The 22,605-nt window shown below is 51.2% G+C and overlaps 1 protein-coding gene across 1 annotated transcript in view; it reads right to left on the reverse strand.

Moving 5' to 3' along the window:
- Window positions 1–22,605, reverse strand: part of LOC149449826 (vomeronasal type-2 receptor 26-like) — a 79,312-nt gene extending 56,707 nt beyond the window's left edge. Inside the window, exon 1 of the mRNA XM_089692720.1 lies at window positions 22,473–22,605. Within this exon, the coding sequence (XP_089548846.1) occupies window positions 22,473–22,605 (133 nt within the window). The remainder of the gene's footprint in view (window positions 1–22,472) is intronic.

Genomic DNA, 22,605 nt, shown 5'->3' on the forward strand with positions numbered 1-22,605 from the left:
TGGGGTGTTTGCTTTTCAAAATGTGATGGTTTTGTTGGTAATTACATTGTCCTGCTGCTCCACGGCCTTCAGAAATGTGATAGGTTGTCAGGAAAATAAATGTGTAATTTATGCCCCTAGACCAGTGATGGCGAACCTTTTTGAGCCCGAGTGCCCAAACTGCAACACAAAACCAACTTTTTTATTTCAAAGTGCCAACACTGGAATTAATCACTTGCCTACCGGGCACTTCTACCCCCTGCCTGCCCAGGACAATTTTCAGCTTTCAGTGCTGTTGCACTTAACAATGACAATTGTGCGGTCATGCAACACTGTAACCATATGCAATTTTTATCATTTTTTCACACAAATAGAGCTTTTTTTGGTGGTATTTATTCACCACTGGGTGTTTTATTTTTTGCACTATAAATGAAAAAAGAGCAAAAAATTTAAAAACATAAAAGGTTTTCTTTGCTTCTATTCTAAAAGTTTGCAAACAGGTAATATTTCTTCTTTGATGTGCGTTGGTGAGGCTGCACTGATAGGCAGCACTGATGGGCATTGATGAGGCGGCACAGATAGGTAGCACTGATGAGGCGGCACCGGTGAGCATTGATGAGGAGGCACTGATGATGCACTGATATGCAGGAAATGATGGGCACTGACAAGCGGCACTGATAGTGCCAACTGCAGGCACTGACAGACGGCACTGACCGGCGGCACTGCTGGGCATCATTGATGGGTGGCACTGATGGGCAGCACTAATGAGGTGTCACAGATAGGTGGCACTGATATGCGGCACTGATTGGTGGCACTGATAGGGGACACTGATAATGGGTACTTATAGACAGCACTGATAGGTGGCACTGACTGACATCACTGCTGGGCACTGACTGGCACAACCGCTGAGCACTGACTGGTGGCACTGACTGGCAGCACTGCTGGGCTGCACTGATGGGCACTGGTGGGTTGGCACAGGTGGGTGGCACTACTGGGCACAGGTGGGTGCATTGCTGGGCACAGTTGGGCGCACTGCTGGGCACAGGCGGGTGCATTGCTGGGCACAGGTGGGCGGAACTTGTGTGTGGCACTGCTGGGCACCGATCATCAGGGCACTGATGATCAGTGACCCTAATGATCGGTGCCGTTTCCTGCTCTGACAACTGCCGGTTTTCGGCAGTACTTTCCTCACGATCTGACAGCGTGAGGAAAGTGCAGCCGAGAACCGGCATTTGCATTTCCCGGTGATCAGCATGTCATTGGACACGGCTGATCACGTGGTAAAAGGCCGCTGTGATTGGCCTTTTACCACGTCACGGGATCAGCTGTGTCCGTAGGACACAGCGATCACAGAGATAGCCCGGCGCGCCCCCCGGGCGTGCGCAGGAGAGCACGTTCTTCCTCTTCTTCCTGGCGTGCCCACTGAGATGGCTCTGCGTGCCAGCTCTGGCACGCGTGCCATAGGTTCGCCATCACTGCCCTAGACCGTTGAAGCCGTTACTCGGATGTTGACCCTCTGTATATGGCCAGGCTATGAAAAAGTCTCACAAATGTGGTATTGCAATACTCAGGAGGAGTAGCAGAATGTATTTTGGGGTGTAATTGCAAGAATGTATATGCTGTGTGAGAGAAATAACTTGTTTAATATGACAATTGTGTTAAAAAAAATTAATTTCTTCATTTTCCCAAGAATTTTGAAAAAAAATTAAAACTTCAAAAAACTCACCATGCCTCTTACTAAATACCTTAGACTGTCTACTTTCCAAAAAGAGGTCATTTTGGGGGTATTTGTACTGTCCTGACATTTTAGGACCTCAAGAAACGAGATAGACCCTCAGTTCATCTGGATTGGTCTAGTTTCAATGATACATAGCATAGCTTGTAGACTTTATAACTAGAGATGAGCGAATCGAAGTAGGCGAAGTGGAATTCGAGTCGAATATCGAAATTTTTCCGAAAATGGCGGCTGACATGTGCGGCGACGGAGCGGGGATGTCAGGGAAGGCGCGCAGACAAGGCGCGCTGACCCATAATGCATTCCTCAACGACATGTGATCGCATCAGCCAATCAGCAGCCAGCCAGCCAGCACTGTGTAATGGTCGAGCTATAAATAGCGGCCATTTTGGAATTCTTCATTTGCCTGCAGTCATTGAACATAGGCAGACCGCTCTGTATTAGGGACAGGGACAGAGTTAGGGCCACAGAAACGATACTTTGGGACAGAGAAACGTTACTTAGGGACAGAGAACCATTACTCAGGGACACAGAATTGTTAATGAGGGCCACAGAATCGTTACTTAGGGACAAAGAAACGCTAGTTAGGGCCACAGAATTCATACTCAGGGACAGACAGAATTGTTACTGAGTGCCAGAGAATTGTTACTTAGGGCCACAGAAACGTTATTAGGGCCACAGAATTGTTACTCAGGGACAGACAGAATTGTTACTGAGTGCCAGAGAATTGTTACTTAGGGCCACAGAAACGTTATTAGGGCCACAGAATTGTTACTCAGGGACAGACAGAATTGTTACTGAGTGCCAGAGAATTGTTACTTAGGGCCACAGAAACTTTAGTTAGGGCCACAGAATTGTTACTCAGGGACAGACACAGAATTGTTACTGAGGGCCACAGAACTGTTACTTAGGGCCACAGAATTGTTACTCGCACAGACACAGAATTGTTACTCGCACAGACACAGAATTGTTACTGAGGGCCACAGAACTGTTACTTATGGCCACAGAATTGTTACTCGCACAGACACAGAATTGTTACTCGCACAGACACAGAATTGTTACTGAGGGCCACAGAACTGTTACTTAGGGCCACAGAATTGTTACTCGCACAGACACAGAATTGTTACTCAGGGACACAGAATTGTTACTGAGGGCCACAGAACTGTTACTTAGGGCCACAGAATTGTTACTCGCACAGACACAGAATTGTTACTCGCACAGACACAGAATTGTTACTGAGGGCCACAGAACTGTTACTTAGGGCCACAGAATTGTTACTCGCACAGACACAGAATTGTTACACAGGGACACAGAATTGTTACTGAGGGCCACAGAACCGTTACTTAGGGCCACAGAATTGTTACTCAGGGACACAGAATTGTTACTGAGGGCCACAGAACTGTTACTTAGGGCCACAGAATTGTTACTCGCACAGACACAGAATTGTTACTGAGGGCCACAGAACTGTTACTTAGGGCCACAGAATTGTTACTCGCACAGACACAGAATTGTTACACAGGGACACAGAACCGTTACTTAGGGCCACAGAATTGTTACTCAGGGACACAGAATTGTTACTGAGGGCCACAGAACTGTTACTTAGGGCCACAGAATTGTTACTCGCACAGACACAGAATTGTTACTCGGGGACACAGAACTGTTACTGAGGGCCACAGAACTGTTACTTAGGGCCACAGAATTGTTACTCGCACAGACACAGAATTGTTACTCAGGGACACAGAACTGTTACTGAGGGCCACAGAACTGTTACTTAGGGCCACAGAATTGTTACTCGCACAGACACAGAATTGTTACTCAGGGACACAGAACTGTTACTGAGGGCCACAGAACTGTTACTTAGGGCCACAGAATTGTTACTCGCACAGACACAGAATTGTTACTCAGGGACACAGAACTGTTACTGAGGGCCACAGAACTGTTACTTAGGGCCACAGAATTGTTACTCGCACAGACACAGAATTGTTACTCGCACAGACACAGAATTGTTACTGAGGGCCACAGAACTGTTACTTAGGGCCACAGAATTGTTACTCGCACAGACACAGAATTGTTACTCAGGGACACAGAATTGTTACTGAGGGCCACAGAACTGTTACTTAGGGCCACAGAATTGTTACTCGCACAGACACAGAATTGTTACACAGGGACACAGAATTGTTACTGAGGGCCACAGAACCGTTACTTAGGGCCACAGAATTGTTACTCAGGGACACAGAATTGTTACTGAGGGCCACAGAACTGTTACTTAGGGCCACATAATTGTTACTCGCACAGACACAGAATTGTTACTCAGGGACACAGAACTGTTACTGAGAGCCACAGAACTGTTATTTAGGGCCACAGAATTGTTACTCGCACAGACACAGAATTGTTACTCAGGGACACAGAATTGTTACTGAGGGCCACAGAACCGCTACTTAGGGCCACATAAACGTTAATCAGGGACACAGAATTGTTACTGAGGGCCACAGAACCGTTACTTGGGGCCACAGAAACGTTAATCAGGGACACAGAATTGTTACTGAGGGCCACAGAACCGTTACTTGGGGCCACAGAAACGTTAATCAGGGACACAGAATTGTTACTGAGGGCCACAGAACTGTTACTTAGGGCCACATAATTGTTACTCGCACAGACACAGAATTGTTACTCAGGGACACAGAACTGTTACTGAGGGCCACAGAACTGTTACTTAGGGCCACAGAATTGTTACTCGCACAGACACAGAATTGTTACTCGCACAGACACAGAATTGTTACTGAGGGCCACAGAACTGTTAGTTAGGGCCACAGAATTGTTACTCGCACAGACACAGAATTGTTACTCAGGGACACAGAACTGTTACTGAGGGCCACAGAACTGTTACTTAGGGCCACAGAATTGTTAATCGCACAGACACAGAATTGTTACTCAGGGACACAGAATTGTTACTGAGGGCCACAGAACCGTTACTTAGGGCCACATAAACGTTAATCAGGGACACAGAATTGTTACTGAGGGCCACAGAACCGTTACTTGGGGCCACAGAAACGTTAATCAGGGACACAGAATTGTTACTGAGGGCCACAGAACCGTTACTTAGGGCCACAGAATTGTTACTCAGGGACAGACACAGAATTGTTTCTTGAGGGACACAGAATTGTTACTGAGGGCCACAGAACCGTTACTTAGGGCCACATAAACGTTAATCAGGGACACAGAATTGTTACTGAGGGCCACAGAACCGTTACTTAGGGCCACAGAAACGTTAATCAGGGACACAGAATTGTTACTGAGGGCCACAGAACCGTTACTTAGGGCCACATAAACGTTAATCAGGGACACAGAATTGTTACTGAGGGCCACAGAACCGTTACTTAGGGCCACAGAATTGTTACTCAGGGACACAGAATTGTTACTGAGGGCCACAGAACTGTTACTTAGGGCCACAGAATTGTTACTCGGACAGACACAGAATTGTTACTCAGGGACACAGAATTGTTACTCAGGGACACATAATCATTGAATTAAAGAGTATGTCAGACAACATGCAGAGGAGTGGCAGAGGAGGCAATGTTTTAGGAGCGAGCAGACGTGGCAGCAGAGGAAGGGGTCGAGGCAGCACTATTCGCAGCCAGAGGCCAGTGCTCCCGGTGTCATCCAGCGGTCGTGTCTCCACCGACAACCCTGCCGTCATTGATTGGTTGGCTCGGTCGTCTTCCTCTTCCCAGGTCACCTCTGACACCTACAGCCAACGGTCGGTGGGTACGTCAGACACAACCGTTAGTTGGCATGGCCCGGGAGCAAGCCCACTGAAATCACATGTCCTCTACCTGCCCCTGTCCTTTGCTGTTCCCTCACCAAGCGAAGTATCACATGCTGTGGGCTCAGCCCCACTGTACAGTGAGGAAGAGCTAACAGAGGGCGGTCAGGAACGGGGGGAGACATCCGCCTCTTCAGCAGCCAGGCGAAGAAGTACTGGCGAGGAGAGTGGCTCGGTAGCCGGTCTAGAGACAGGTCTGTCTCCTGACCCAGACGCAGCCGAGGGGGCTAGTAGTGAGGCGGAGACCGTACTTGATGATGAGGAGGTTGATCGCACTTGGCTGCCTCGTCGTCATCAGGCAATTTCTTCCGCATCATCAGGAGAAGAGGGTGCCAGCTTGGCAGCGAGCGAAACAGTCGGTGGGTTGCCCAGGAGGCAGCAGGGTCGCATCAGTGTCAGTGGAGCCAAACGTCCACGGAGTAGAGCACCAGCTCCACTGCAGCCTACCACCACGGCCAGTAGAGGTGCCGGTGCGCACGGAGGAAGTAGCAGTCAGCCAGTGAGGAGTAGCGGGGGCAAAGTTTCCTACTCGGTGGTGTGGCAATTTTTCGTCAAGCCGCCCGAGGAAGTAAACGTAGCCGTATGTCGACTATGTGGCCAGAAATGCAAGCGTGGCCAGGGGGCCCATGTTGGGACTACAGCGTTGCGTCAGCATATGCAGCGTCACCATTCGGTGGCCTGGGAAAACCGTGATAAAGATACGGCGGTTCTGCCTGCCCCAGCCCCCGCTCCATCACCCGCTCCGTTACTTGCTCCGTCACCCGACGTCGTCAATCACCCTCTATCAGCCAGTCAAGGCTCCAACACCTCTGCTGAGGGGAGTTGTCGCTCGTTGGCATCTTCCGCTCGTTCAGATGCTCCTTCTCCTGCTACTCCTCTTCTCTGATTCCGTCAACAGTCTTTCTTGGAATCCGTTTCCAAGAGACAACAGTTTGCGAGCACGCACCCGACGGTGCAAAAGCTGAACGTCCTCCTGTCCAAGTTGCTGGTGCTGTAGTCCCTCCCTTTCCAAGTGGTGGACTCAGCACCTTTCCGAGAAATGATGGCTTGTGCCGCGCCGCGGTGGAGAGTGCCAAGCCGTCATTTCTTCGCCATAAAGGCAGTGCCAGCCCTGCATTCACATGTAGAAGAGATGGTGGGCCAGTCTTTGAGCATGTCGGTCTCTGCCAAAGTGCACGGCAGCGCCGACGTGTGGAGCTGTAACTACGGTCAGGGACAGTATATGTCATTTACGGCCCACTGGGTGAACGTGGTGCCGGCACAGCCGCACCAGCAACTTGGACAGGTCACGACGCTTTTGCCTCCACGTTTGCACGTCCTTGGTCCAGCAAACATGTCCGCCTCTACCACCTCTTTTTCCGCCGTGTCCTCAGCCGCCACCCCCGTGCCAAGTCCCATTACCCGACCGGCATATCACATGTGCAGGGCGCAACGGTGTCATGCTGTGCTGCACCTGGTATGCCTTGGCGAACGTAGTCACACAGGGGAGGAACTTCTGAGTGTAATGAACAGAGAAATCGACAGATGGCTGTCTCCGCGCAAACTGAAAATCGGAACCATGTTGACCGACAACGGAAAGAACATGGTGTCTGCTCTGCGTCAAGGAAGGTTGTGCCATGCGCCATGCATGGCTCACGTGTTCAATCTGGTTGTCAAGCGGTTCCTAAAATCCACCATCCCACTGCAAGACATCCTTAAAATGTCACGTAAACTGTGCATGCATTTCAGCCATTCCTACACCGCAAAGAACACCCTCATTGAGCTGCAGCGGCAGAACGGAATTCCACAGCATCGCCTGATCTGCGACGTTGCAACAAGGTGGAATTCAACCCTACACATGTTAGACCGCCTTTACGAGCAGCGAAAGGCCATCACCGATTTCCTGATGTTACAAGCGGATAAAGGTACTCCCCTGTGTAACTTAGATGTCAGCCATTGGCAGCTCATGCGTGACACCTGCCGCTTGCTCAGGCCCTTTGAGGAGGCCACGCTATTCGTGAGTCGGCAGGACTATGGGATGAACGACATCATTCCTCTGTTGCACGTCCTGGAACAAATGCTGTTAACAATGGCTGGTCAGGGTGCGGTAGACGTGGCGCACAGATCTCAACGCCACATGACCCCTGTGGGGGCAGGACAGGAAGAAGAGGAGGAGGTAGAGGAGGACATTTGTGCTCAGGAATTATTGAGTGAAATGGGTGGTTTTTCCACTCAGCGGACAGGAGTGGAGGAGCAGGAGCATCTGGTAGAGGAGGAGGAGGAGGAGACAGAGGACCCAGACGCACCGTGGCAGTATGCTGTGGAGATGGAGGCAGGGAGTCCCTCGCATTGCTTGGCACAAATGGCCCATAGCATGCTCGGTTGCTTGCGTAGCGACAGCCGAATAATAACCATCAGACAGAGGGATGACTTTTGGCTGTCCACCTTGTTGGACCCTCGCTATCGTTCCAAAATGGTGGCCTTTTTCACACCTGCTGAGAGGGAGGCCAAAATTACGTACTATAAAAACCACCTATGTAGTCAGTTGGTCTCTGCCTTTGTGCGCCAACGTCCATCCTCAGACACTGTGGGCCCTGTGCGCTCGCGTTCCACTGCCATGGCAGCAGGGGAGGGGTGGGGTGGTAGGAGCAGTGGCAGCTCCACCAGCAGCGGCTGCCTCAGTCTGCAGTCGATGATGAGTAGCTTTCTTCACCAGCGCAGTGAGGAAACTACTAACCAGCCGCAGCAGCAGCATCAGGTGGACCTGGAGCAGGAGCTCAAACAACAGGCTTGGGCCTACTTGGACAGCACCCTGCCAACCGAGGTAGACAATCCCCTTGACTACTGGGCAACGAAACTTGACCTTTGGCCCCAACTAGCTGAATTTGCCCTTGAAAGGCTGTCATGCCCGGCCAGTAGCGTGGCATCGGAGCGCGTGTTTAGTGCGGCAGGAGGTATTGTAACTCCGCGGAGGACACGACTGTCCACCCAAAGTGTGGAGAGACTCACGTTTGTGAAAATGAATCAGGCGTGGATTAGTCTGGATTTCAAACCACCAGTTCCTGACACAACTGACTAAATCCGCCATGAATCATGCCCCTGCCATGTGCCACTTTCAGGTCTCCTCACACACTGCTGGTGTATTCCATTTTTTGTCATAGGGTGCTGGCAGATTACGGGCCTCCCATTGCTGCTGCCAGGCCCCTAATCTGCCATGGGCCCCTATATACCGCCTCCTCATGCTGCTGCCAAGTCCAGAGTCTCTCATGGGTCCCTGTACGGCCTCCCATTGCTGCTGTCTCCATCGCCACACTCTGCCATGTGCCACTTTCAGGTCTCTTCACACTGCTGGTGTGTTGAATTTTTTGACATAGGGTGCTGGCAGATTACGGGCCTCCCATAGCTGCTGCCAGGCCCCTAATCTGCCATGGGCCCCTATATACCGCCTCCTCATGCTGCTGCCAAGTCCAGAGTCTCTTATGGGTCCCTGTACGGCCTCCCATTGCTGCTGTCTCCATCGCCACACTCTGCCATGTGCCACTTTCAGGTCTCTTCACACTGCTGGTGTGTTGAATTTTTTGACATAGGGTGCTGGCAGATTACGGGCCTCCCATAGCTGCTGCCAGGCCCCTAATCTGCCATGGGCCCCTATATACCGCCTCCTCATGCTGCTGCCAAGTCCAGAGTCCCTCATGGGTCCCTGTACGGCCTCCCATTGCTGCTGTCTCCATCTCCACACTCTGCCATGTGCCACTTTCAGGTCTCCTCACACACTGCTGTTGTGTTGAATTTTTTGACATAGGGTGCTGGCAGATTACGGGCCTCCCATAGCTGCTGCCAGGCCCCTAATCTGCCATGGGCCCCTATATACCGCCTCCTCATGCTGCTGCCAAGTCCAGAGTCTCTCATGGGTCCCTGTACGGCCTCCCATTGCTGCTGTCTCCATCGCCACACTCTGCCATGTGCCACTTTCAGGTCTCTTCACACTGCTGGTGTGTTGAATTTTTTGACATAGGGTGCTGGCAGATTACGGGCCTCCCATAGCTGCTGCCAGGCCCCTAATCTGCCATGGGCCCCTATATACCGCCTCCTCATGCTGCTGCCAAGTCCAGAGTCTCTCATGGGTCCCTGTACGGCCTCCCATTGCTGCTGTCTATATCTCCACACTCTGCCATGTGCCACTTTCAGGTCTCCTCACACACTGCTGTTGTGTTGAATTTTTTGACATAGGGTGCTGGCAGATTACGAGCCTCCCATAGCTGCTGCCAGGCCCCTAATTTGCCATGGGCCCCTATATACCGCCTCCTCATGCTGCTGCCAAGTCCAGAGTCTCTCATGGGTCCCTGTACGGCCTCCCATTGCTGCCGTTTCAATCGCCACACTCTGCCATGTGCCACATTCAGGTCTCTTCACACTGCTGTTGTGTTGAATTTTTTGACATAGGGTGCTGGCAGATTACGGGCCTCCCATAGCTGCTGCCAGGCCCCTAATCTGCCATGGGCCCCTATATACCGCCTCCTCATGCTGCTGCCAAGTCCAGAGTCTCTCATGGGTCCCTGTACGGCCTCCCATTGCTGCTGTCTCCATCGCCACACTCTGCCATGTGCCACTTTCAGGTCTCTTCACACTGCTGGTGTGTTGAATTTTTTGACATAGGGTGCTGGCAGATTACGTGCCTCCCATTGCTGCTGCCAGGCCCGTAATCTGCCATGGGCCCCTGTACCGCCTCTTCATGCTGCTGCCAGGTCCAGAGTGTCTCATGGGTCCCTGTACGGCCTCCCATTGCTGCTGCCAGGAGGCAGCAGGGTCGCAGCAGTGTCAGTGGAGGCAAACGGCCACGGAGTAGAGCACCAGCTCCACTGCAGCCTACCACCACAGCCAGTAGTGGTGCCGGTGTGCACGGAGGAAGTAGCAGTCAGCCAGTGAGGAGTAGCGGGTGCAAAGTTTCCTACTCGGCGGTGTGGCAAGTTTTCGTCAAGCCGCCCGAGGAAGTAAACGTAGCCTAATGTCGACTATGTGGCCAGAAAGTCAAGCGTGGCCAGGGGGCCCATGTTTGGACTACAGCGTTGCGTCAGCATATCCAGCGTCGCCATTCGGTGGCCTGGGAAAAACGTGATAAAGATACGGCGGTTCTGCCTGCCCCAGCCCAGGGTTCCATTTTGTCATAGGGTGCTGGCAGATTACGGGCCTCCCATAGGTGCCGCCAGGCCCCAAATCGGCCATGGGCCCCCGTACCGCCTGGTCACGCTGCTGCTGGTCCCACAGTGTGACCTGGGTCCCTGTACGGCCTCCCATTGCTTCCACTCTGCCATGTGCCACTTTGAGGTCTCATCACACTCCTGCGGTTTTCCATTTTGTCATAGGTTGCTGGCAGATTAGCGGCCTTCCATAGGTGCCGCCAGGCCCCATATCGGCCATGGGCCCCCGTACCGCCTGGTCACGCTGCTGCTGGTCCCACAGTGTGACCTGGGTCCCTGTACGGCCTCCCATTGCTTCCACTCTGCCATGTGCCACTTTGAGGTCTCCTCACACTCCTGCGGTTTTCCATTTTGTCATAGGTTGCTGGCAGATTAGCGGCCTTCCATAGGTGCCACCAGGCCCCATATCGGCCATGGGCCCCCGTACCGCCTGGTCACGCTGCTGCTGGTCCCACAGTGTGACCTGGGTCCCTGTACGGCCTCCCATTGCTTCCAATCTGCCATGTGCCACTTTGAGGTCTCCTCACACTCCTGCGGTTTTCCATTTTGTCATAGGTTGCTGGCAGATTACAGGCCTTCCATAGGTGCCGCCAGGCCCCATATCGGCCATGGGCCCCCGTACCGCCTGGTCACGCTGCTGCTGGTCCTACAGTGTGACCTGGGTCCCTGTACGGCCTCCCATTGCTTCCACTCTGCCATGTGCCACTTTGAGGTCTCCTCACACTCCTGCGGTTTTCCATTTTGTCATAGGTTGCTGGCAGATTAGCGGCCTTCCATAGGTGCCGCCAGGCCCCATATCGGCCATGGGCCCCCGTACCGCCTGGTCACGCTGCTGCTGGGCCCACAGTGTGACCTGGGTCCCTGTACGGCCTCCCATTGCTTCCACTCTGCCATGTGCCACTTTGAGGTCTCCTCACACTCCTGCGGTTTTCCATTTTGTCATAGGTTGCTGGCAGATTAGCGGCCTTCCATAGGTGCCGCCAGGCCCCATATCGGCCATGGGCCCCCGTACCGCCTGGTCACGCTGCTGCTGGGCCCACAGTGTGACCTGGGTCCCTGTACGGCCTCCCATTGCTTCCACTCTGCCATGTGCCACTTTGAGGTCTCCTCACACTGCTGGTGTGTTCAATTTTTTGACATAGGGTGCTGGCAGATTACGGGCCTCCCATTGCTGCTGCCAGGCACGTAATCTGCCATGGGCCCCCGTACCGACTCCTCATGCTGTGATGTTGCAACAAGGTGTAATTCAACCCTACATATGTTAGACCGCCTTTACAAACAGCTAAAGGCCATCACAGATTTCCTGATGTTAAAAGCGGATAAAGGTACTCCCTGTGTAACTTAGATGTCAGCCATTGTCAGCTCATGCGTGACACCTGCGCTTGCTCAGGCCCTTTGAGGAGGCCACGCTATTCGTGAGTCGGCAGGACTATGGGATGAACGAGGTCAAATCGGCCATGGGCCCCCGTACCGCCTGTTCACGCTGATGCTGGTCCCACAGTGTGACCTGGGTCCCTGTACCGCCTCCCATTGCTCCCACTCTGCCATGTGCCACTTTGAGGTCTCCTCACACTCCTGCGGTTTTCCATTTTGTCATAGGTTGCTGGCAGATTACAGGCCTTCCATAGGTGCCACCAGGCCCCAAATCGGCCATGGGCCCCCGTACCGCCTGGTCACGCTGCTGCTGAGCCCACAGTGTGACCTGGGTCCCTGTACGGCCTCCCATTGCTTCCACTCTGCCATGTGCCACTTTGAGGTCTCCTCACACTCCTGCGGTTGTCCATTTTGTCATAGGTTGCTGGCAGATTACAGGCCTTCCATTGGTGCCGCCAGGCCCCATATCGGCCATGGGCCACCGTACCGCCTGGTCACGCTGCTGCTGAGCCCACAGTGTGACCTGGGTCCCTGTACGGTCTCCCATTGCTTCCACTCTGCCATGTGCCACTTGAGGTCTCCTCACACTCCTGCGGTTTTCCATTTTGTCATAGGTTGCTGGCAGATTAGTGGCCTTCCATAGGTCCCGCCAGGCCCCATATCGGCCATGGGCCCCCGTACCGCCTGGTCACGCTGCTGCTGAGCCCACAGTGTGACCTGGGTCCCTGTACGGCCTCCCATTGCTTCCACTCTGCCATGTGCCACTTTGAGGTCTCCTCACACTCCTGCGGTTGTCCATTTTGTCATAGGTTGCTGGCAGATTACAGGCCTTCCATAGGTGCCGCCAGGCCCCAAATCGGCCATGGGCCCCCGTACCGCCTGGTCACGCTGCTGCTGGGCCCACAGTGTGACCTGGGTCCCTGTACGGCCTCCCATTGCTGCTGCCAGGAGGCAGCAGGGTCGCAGCTGTGTCAGTGGAGGCAAACGGCCACGGAGTAGAGCACCAGCTCCACTGCAGCCTACCACCACAGCCAGTAGTGGTGCCGGTGTGCACGGAGGAAGTAGCAGTCAGCCAGTGAGGAGTAGCGGGTGCAAAGTTTCCTACTCGGCGGTGTGGCAAGTTTTCGTCAAGCCGCCCGAGGAAGTAAACGTAGCCTAATGTCGACTATGTGGCCAGAAAGTCAAGCGTGGCCAGGGGGCCCATGTTGGGACTACAGCGTTGCGTCAGCATATCCAGCGTCGCCATTCGGTGGCCTGGGAAAAACATGATAAAGATACGGCGGTTCTGCCTGCCCCAGCCCAGGGTTCCATTTTGTCATAGGGTGCTGGCAGATTACAGGCCTCCCATAGGTGCCGCCAGGCCCCAAATCGGCCATGGGCCCCCGTACCGCCTGGTCACGCTGCTGCTGGGCCCACAGTGTGACCTGGGTCCCTGTACGGCCTCCCATTGCTTCCACTCTGCCATGTGCCACTTTGAAATCTCCTCACACTCCTGCGGTTGTCCATTTTGTCATAGGTTGCTGGCAGATTACAGGCCTTCCATAGGTGCCGCCAGGCCCCAAATCGGCCATGGGCCCCCGTACCGCCTGGTCACGCTGCTGCTGGGCCCACAGTGTGACCTGGGTCCCTGTACGGCCTCCCATTGCTTCCACTCTGCCATGTGCCACTTTGAAATCTCCTCACACTCCTGCGGTTGTCCATTTTGTCATAGGTTGCTGGCAGATTACAGGCCTTCCATTGGTGCCGCCAGGCCCCATATCGGCCATGGGCCCCCGTACCGCCTGGTCACGCTGCTGCTGAGCCCACAGTGTGACCTGGGTCCCTGTACGGCCTCCCATTGCTTCCACTCTGCCATGTGCCACTTTGAGGTCTCCTCACACTCCTGCGGTTGTCCATTTTGTCATAGGTTGCTGGCAGATTACAGGCCTTCCATTGGTGCCGCCAGGCCCCATATCGGCCATGGGCCCCCGTACCGCCTGGTCACGCTGCTGCTGAGCCCACAGTGTGACCTGGGGTCCCTGTACGGTCTCCCATTGCTTCCACTCTGCCATGTGACACTTTGAGGTCTCCTCACACTCCTGCGGTTTTCCATTTAGTCATAGGTTGCTGGCAGATTAGCGGCCTTCCATAGGTGCCTCCAGGCCCCATATCGGCCATGGGCCCCCGTACCGCCTGGTCACGCTGCTGCTGAGCCCACAGTGTGACCTGGGTCCCTGTACGGCCTCCCATTGCTTCCACTCTGCCATGTGCCACTTTGAGGTCTCCTCACACTCCTGCGGTTGTCCATTTTGTCATAGGTTGCTGGCAGATTACAGGCCTTCCATAGGTGCCCGCCAGGCCCCAAATCGGCCATGGGCCCCCGTACCGCCTGGTCACGCTGCTGCTGGGCCCACAGTGTGACCTGGGTCCCTGTACGGCCTCCCATTGCTGCTGCCAGGAGGCAGCAGGGTCGCAGCTGTGTCAGTGGAGGCAAACGGCCACGGAGTAGAGCACCAGCTCCACTGCAGCCTACCACCACAGCCAGTAGTGGTGCCGGTGTGCACGGAGGAAGTAGCAGTCAGCCAGTGAGGAGTAGCGGGTGCAAAGTTTCCTACTCGGCGGTGTGGCAAGTTTTCGTCAAGCCGCCCGAGGAAGTAAACGTAGCCTAATGTCGACTATGTGGCCAGAAAGTCAAGCGTGGCCAGGGGGCCCATGTTGGGACTACAGCGTTGCGTCAGCACATCCAGCGTCGCCATTCGGTGGCCTGGGAAAAACGTGATAAAGATACGGCGGTTCTGCCTGCCCCAGCCCAGGGTTCCATTTTGTCATAGGGTGCTGGCAGATTACGGGCCTCCCATAGGTGCCGCCAGGCCCCAAATCGGCCATGGGCCCCCGTACCGCCTGGTCACGCTGCTGCTGGGCCCACAGTGTGACCTGGGTCCCTGTACGGCCTCCCATTGCTTCCACTCTGCCATGTGCCACTTTGAGGTCTCCTCACACTGCTGGTGTGTTCAATTTTTTGACATAGGGTGCTGGCAGATTACGGGCCTCCCATTGCTGCTGCCAGGCACGTAATCTGCCATGGGCCCCCGTACCGACTCCTCATGCTGTGACGTTGCAACAAGGTGTAATTCAACCCTACATATGTTAGACCGCCTTTACGAACAGCTAAAGGCCATCACAGATTTCCTGATGTTAAAAGCGGATAAAGGTACTCCCTGTGTAACTTAGATGTCAGCCATTGTCAGCTCATGCGTGACACCTGCGCTTGCTCAGGCCCTTTGAGGAGGCCACACTATTCCTGAGTCGGCAGGACTATGGGATGAACGAGGTCAAATCGGCCATGGGCCCCCGTACCGCCTGTTCACGCTGATGCTGGTCCCACAGTGTGACCTGGGTCCCTGTACTGCCTCCCATTGCTCCCACTCTGCCATGTGACACTTTGAGGTCTCCTCACACTCCTGCGGTTTTCCATTTTGTCATAGGTTGCTGGCAGATTACAGGCCTTCCATAGGTGCCACCAGGCCCCAAATCGGCCATGGGCCCCCGTACCGCCTGGTCACGCTGCTGCTGAGCCCACAGTGTGACCTGGGTCCCTGTACGGCCTCCCATTGCTTCCACTCTGCCATGCGCCACTTTGAGGTCTCCTCACACTCCTGCGGTTTTCCATTTTGTCATAGGTTGCTGGCAGATTAGCGGCCTTCCATAGGTGCCGCCAGTCCCCATATCGGCCATGGGCCCCCGTACCGCCTGGTCACGCTGCTGCTGGTCCCACAGTGTGACCTGGGTCCCTGTACCGCCTCCCATTGCTCCCACTCTGCCATGTGCCACTTTGAGGTCTCCTCACACTCCTGCGGTTTTCCATTTTGTCATAGGTTGCTGGCAGATTACAGGCCTTCCATAGATGCCACCAGGCCCCAAATCGGCCATGGGCCCCCGTACCGCCTGGTCACGCTGCTGCTGGGCCCACAGTGTGACCTGGGTCCCTGTACCGCCTCCCATTGCTCCCACTCTGCCATGTGCCACTTTCAGGTCTCCTCACACTCCTGCTGGTTTCCATTTTGTCATAGGTTGCTGTATGGCCTCCCATTGCTGCTGGCTCCACCGCCACACTGTGGCTCCAAACACTGGTTTTGGCCCCGTGACTGGCCAAATGAGTGAAGTGTGCGGTGATTCTAAGATCGACGGCACTCATCTGCATGTCATACTGACTGTCAGTATTATTTCTCTTCCCCAGCAGACTCCAAGGGCATTTAAATTAAAGGTACAGTGTTCTGCACTAATATTAAGTCTCTCTGAAGCCTAGAAACACCCTTTTTTAAGTTAAATTCACAGCGAATTTATTCGACTCGAATCGAATATTGTCCACGAATTCGCCGAATCAGTCGAATCGAATTTTTCATTTCTTCGCTCATCTCTATTTATAACTTTCACACAGATTAATAATATACAATAATGTTGGTTATTTTTTTTACCAAGGATATGTAGCAGTATACATTTTGGCCTATATTTATGAAGAAAAACTACTTATTTGCAAAATGTTATAATAGAAACTAAAAAAGTGTGCTTTTTTTTCAAAATGTTTGCTCTTTTTTTGCTGCAGCTAAAGGCTAATTGATCTACTAGTATGTCGCTTAGTAAATGTGCACTGGTGTCCCCCCGAGGCATGCAGTGGTGTGATCCTGTGACCACTGTGTCCGATGGACATACCGAATCATGGTGCTCGGTACCCGGCCAATCATGTGATGGCTAAAACCAATCATAGTTATAAATGAGGATATTCTCCTGCACTTTATATGGACGTGATCTCTATGATTATAGCTGCTGCCACTCAACTTAACCTCCCTGGCGGTATTCCCGAGTGTAGCTCGGGGTAAAGTTTCTGTACCAAAAGCGGTAACCCCGAGCTACACTCGGGCTCACCATGCAGCGTTGCATAGGGAGTCCCTGCAGCACTTACCTTGTCCTTGGCTCCCGCGATGTGTCCCCTGCAGAGTCCCCGGCCATCTCCTCCGGCTGATGCCGGCATCCGGCTCCTGTGTTCCGGTCCCTGTGACCTTGGGAAGTACGGGCGCCGCCGCCGGCGGCGGGAAATTTGAAAATTTCAAAAAAAGTCATTTTTTTCAAAACGATTTTACATAGTAAAACATTGCTGTTTCAACCCATTTCACATACATTTTGTCCCGAGTGCTTTGTCTGGCGCCCTGCCTGCATTTTGACTGTTCTTTCTGCCTGGAAACTTAGAAAAGTCCATGGTGTCCAAAAAGCGTCCCTTTAGGTCAAAAGCGGTTTTAGACCGGCTAGAGAACAGCGATAGTAAATCAGAACCACTTGCAGAATTGAGTGATAATGATTTGTGGGGGAAATTCCTCATCAGACACTGAAAACGATTCTGCGACTTTGCTCAGCGATGTGCGAACTTGGCGCTCTATTTCACATTTCAGTGTTTTTGGTTTGATTATATTATTGAATTAAATGTATTATTATTATTATATTATTATTTTTTATGATTATTTATTAAATTATAATTTCTGATTTTGTGTTTCAAATTTTATCATACCCGGGATGTTTAATAGACTCTTGTCCGGACAGATTTCAGTGAGGTATTTTTAAATATTACAGCCTACAATAAAAAAACTACATATTGCCATGCAAAATAATGGTACCGCTTTCAGCACCAAAAATCTGAAATAATCAGACCGCTAGGGAGGTTAAATCATGGGGCCCCCTACTGACCCCGGGCCCTCGGGCAGCCCCTGAGTTTCCAAATGGTCAGTCCGCCCCTGAGTGTAGAAATAATCATACATAAATTAGTGCAGCGCTATAACAACCTATATCCTAATCATAAATAAATTCATAATTATTGTGCCACATGTGTCACCATATAGTGCTCAGTGGTAAATAACCCATAAATAGGAACATATCCTTATTGTGAAACTATTAAGCAAAAATATAGTGAATATATTAGCAGTGATATAAAAATATCATGTGCAGAAACAATATGTTCACACCTACAGTTGTGTCCAAAATTATTCAACCCCCAATGCTGTAAAGGGGTTTAGGGACTATAGTGTACATTTGGAATTGTATTCAGAATCAAATCCTACAAGGACGTTGTAACTACCCAAATGCAACTAAAATGACATCAATTGTTTATGTAATACAGTAGTAAATGGTTCTTATGTGGTTTCTTCATTGCCACAATTATTCAACCCCTTAAAGACTACCACTCTGAAGAACAGAGGTTCATACAGGTGCTTTCCATCAGGTATTGAAAACACCTGTGGATGTCACCGAGCAGCAATCAAGCATAATAAGCACCAATTAGGCAGCTTTAAAATGACTGTGATACTCAGCTCCTTCTAGACATTTACTGGTGTGGTTACAAACATGGTGAAGGCAAGAGAATGGTCCAGGAAGACAAGAGAAGAGGTGATTTCTCTTCACAGGAAGGGCAATGGCTATAAGAAGATTGCAAAGATGTTAAACATACCAAGAGACACCTTAGGAAGCATCATTCGCAAATTCAAGGCAAAGGGCACTGTTGAAACGCTACCTGGTCGTGGCAGAAAGAAGATGCTGACTTCGACTGCTGTGCGCTACCTGAAGCGTAGAGTGGAGAGAAGTCCCCGTGTGACTGCTGAGGAACTGAGAAAAGATTTGTCAGATGTGGGTACAGAAGTTTCAGCCCAGACAATAAGACGCACACTGCGTAATGAAGGCCTCCGTGCCAGAACTCCCAGGCGTACCCCCTTGCTGTCTCCAAAGAATAAGAAGAGTCGACTGCAGTATGCCAAAAGCCATGTGGACAAACCACAAAAGTTGTGGGATAGTGTTCTGTGGACTGATGAAACAAAATTAGAACTGTTTGGGCCCATGGATCAACGCTATGTTTGGAGGAGGAAGAACAAGGCCTATGATGAAAAGAACACCTTGCCTACTGTGAAGCATGGTGGAGGGTCAATCATGCTTTGGGGCTGTTTTGCTTCTGCAGGTACAGGGAAGCTTCAGCGTGTGCAAGGTACCATGAATTCTCTTCAGTACCAGGAGATATTGGATGGAAACGTGATGCAGTCCGTCACACACCTGAGGCTTGGGAGACGTTGGACCTTTCAACAGGACAATGATCCCAAGCATACCTCCAAGTCCACTAGAGCATGGTTGCAGAGGAAAGGCTGGAACATTTTGGAGTGGCCATCGCAGTCACCAGACTTAAATCCGATTGAGAACCTCTGGTGGGACTTAAAGAAAGCAGTTGCAGTGCGCAAGCCTAAGAATGTGACTGAACTGGAGGCCTTTGCCCATGAAGAATGGGCGAAGATACCCGTAGATCGCTGCAAGACACTTGTGTCAAGCTATGCTTCACGTTTAAAAGCTGTTATAACTGTAAAAGGATGCTGTACTAAGTACTAAGATTGAATGTCACTTGGGGGTTGAATAAAACTGATAATGCTGTGAGCACAGAAAAGACATTTGTGGTTATTTCATTATAACTGTTATGTTATATTTGTCTGACCTACAAGTGCCTCTTTAATGTAAATGTAAGCAAGATGACTGAATGATCAAAAGCAATGTCAAACTGGCCAAAACACTCAATTTCAGTGGGGGTTGAATAATTTTGGACACAACTGTAATAACCATTCAATAAATTGCATATAATGTGAATCAACAATGCAAAAAACACATCCGTGAATGATCAAAATATAAAGTCCATGCAAGTGAAACTGTATAAAAAAGTGATCTTCACTCTGGTGCATAAATCCTCAAATGGCAGCAATGCCTGCTCACCGCCACACAATGACCCACACAGGGCCAAAAGGCTAATAATCTCCTCTGTACCAGATCCTCATAAATATGCTCCTCATCCAGGGACCACAGGATAAATGGAGACTCCTCCCCAGCGTACCTATTGCGCTCCACCTCCACTCAATGGCATATAAGTGAGACACAAAAAGATCCTTCCATAGTGCAATATTGTTTATTGGAAGTAAATATGAAATAAAATTGCACTCACATATATTCCCCAACACATCAAAATGTATGTTATACTGTGTTTTTGTTATTTAAATGTTATTTATCAATGGTTGTAATAAGAGGCCATTTTGGGCCATTAACTCCATTTTGTTGTCTGTGTGGTTACTTAGGTTTAAGGGGTGGGGGTAGGTATTGGTTGAGTGGGACTGGATAAAGCCATCTTTAGCCCCCTGGTTAAGGATGTGGGAGACAGCAGAGAAGAATAGATGGTCTGGAGAGTTGGATCAGCAGGATAAAATGTGAGACAGGAGAGATGAGGCTCGGAGCACAGGAGTGAAGGAATGCAGGAAGACTGACCGGGGCACAGTCACAGAAAGGAGAAAGATTGGAGCGTGATTGCAGGGCATGGGAGAAAAGTATGATATAGAGACTGAGTAGGTCAAGAATACGGAGGAGCAGGGCTGCTGTTAGAAACCAAATAATAAAAAATGGGGTTTAGAGGTTCATATATATATTACTGTATCACCCAATATATGGCTTCCATCCAGTAGCCAAAAAATGCAATCAAACAAGGAAATTGTGAAAAGAGATTCACAGGAAAGTGGCTACATTATGGACAGAATGCGATACTTGGAAAAATTTCCAAAAAATGATGCTTTAATAAACATTAATGATAGACAATAGGGCAATCGCCCTGGTTCACCATCACCTCAGTATGTCATTGTCTCTGCAGCACATATATATCCAGACCGGTCTTGGTGTGGTTTTTAAATGATTTTAGGTCTGTGTGTATTGTCTCATACTGAGGTGATGGTGAACCAGGGCGATTGCCCAATTGTCTATCATTAATGTTTAATAAAGCATCATTTTTTGGAAATTTTTCTGAGTATCGCATTCTGTCCATAATGTAGCCGCTTTCCTGTGAATCTCTTTTCACAATTTCTTTGTTTGACTGCTGTTAGAAACCCATACAGCCGACCTGACAAGGCCTCCCTTTCAAAAAAAAAACAACACAGTTTACAATGCTTCAGTTATGAATGAACACGGTGAGTGATCTGTATCGATCACTTACTGTGTTCATTCAGGAAAGAAAGGTGCTGGTAAATGTGACATGTTTACCGGACCCATCCCTCACTCTTCATTCTGAAGGATCCTATTGTGTGCTTGCAGAGGTTGGTGGGAAGGAGAGAAGGGAAGCCGGCAGCACTGCGGGGGCTGGGACCATACGGGGGAGCCCGGGCAGCAGAGGGAAACGTATGGTGCACAGGAAGGGTGATAGGTGCAGTAGGGGAGCAATTACTGGAACGATTCTGTATGACTATCTCTGCAGCAGCTGGGAGGGAGAGGAGAAGAAGCCACCTTTCAACTGCTGCAGGGAGAGCCATACAGGGGGATCGGTTCCAGTAATTTGTGCTGCCTTGGCCCCCCTGCTGGCCTGGGCCCCATACAGGAAAGACCGGTGGTATCCCAAGTTACAATCAAAGGTAGATATAAGGTGATGTGAACCAAGCTAAGTTAGACTGAGGGAGCAGAGTGGAGAGCGCAGGGGCACTGGCCCCAGTGGGGTATTGGTTTTGTGCTGCCCTAAGCTACACAGAAATCAGACGCCCCCCTCCCTGGCGGAGAGGGCCTGACATTGAACAGCACCAGACCCCCTTCATGAAGAGAGCTTGACACTGATCAACACCAGACCCCCCCCCAAGAGAGCCTGACAGTGACCAACAACACCCCTACCCCATCCCTACCCCCACCCAAGAGAGTCCTGGGAATGACAGTCGGGCTCTGCATACACCATCAAGCAGCTCCTCTCAGATCCCACCTGGTCCCCATGCCACATATATTCCTTCTTCTGGGGGGCAGTGCTGCCCCCCTAACAAATGTCGTACTAGGCAAATGCCTTGTTTGCCTTGTGGTAAATATGCCCCTGACTGGCCCGTGCTGAGAAGGAATGAGGCTGTGGAAGTGAGTGTAGATTAGCTGCAAATGTAGCAGAAAGGCAGAATGACAGGAGGAGAGAGACACTTGTCTGCTGCCTTACCCCCCCCCCCCCCCCATTGGAATGATTATGCCCAGGGCCCCTACAGGAGGACCAGATCTACCCCCATGTCAGCATCCCTGGGTCTAAGCACCATGAAGAACTGAAGCTGGGGGATGATCATATCAGCCAATGACCTACTCTGTGCAGAATGGGAGGTCAGCTGTACTTTCTCAGTGCAGGTTTTCCTTTACAAACAAATCAGCAATGGTTACTCCACACTCACAGGATCCCTTTTAATTTCTAATAACTGCTTCTGACAGCTTCCCAACATTTTAGAAATGGTATTTAAAAAAATGCACAGATAGCAAAACTGTAAACCAGGACTGTAAAATGCTACTTACTCTATACAATAAAGAATTGATCCGTCATCATTGTCTGTTGTATTTTTAGTACCTGCAGATAATGTGAACACCCCTCCAATGAGAAGGTCACCCTCCTGATAGAAAATAAGTTCATCGTCTGAGTACCCCAACTGGAAATCCTTCCTTGCTGGTGAACTCTGAGCGTCGTTTATGAATAACGTCAT

The sequence above is a fragment of the Staurois parvus genome, unplaced genomic scaffold (genome assembly GCF_062004578.1).
Source record: "Staurois parvus isolate SC_StPar_1 unplaced genomic scaffold, SC_StPar_1.0 ptg000602l, whole genome shotgun sequence".
Taxonomy (NCBI): Eukaryota; Metazoa; Chordata; class Amphibia; order Anura; family Ranidae; genus Staurois; species Staurois parvus.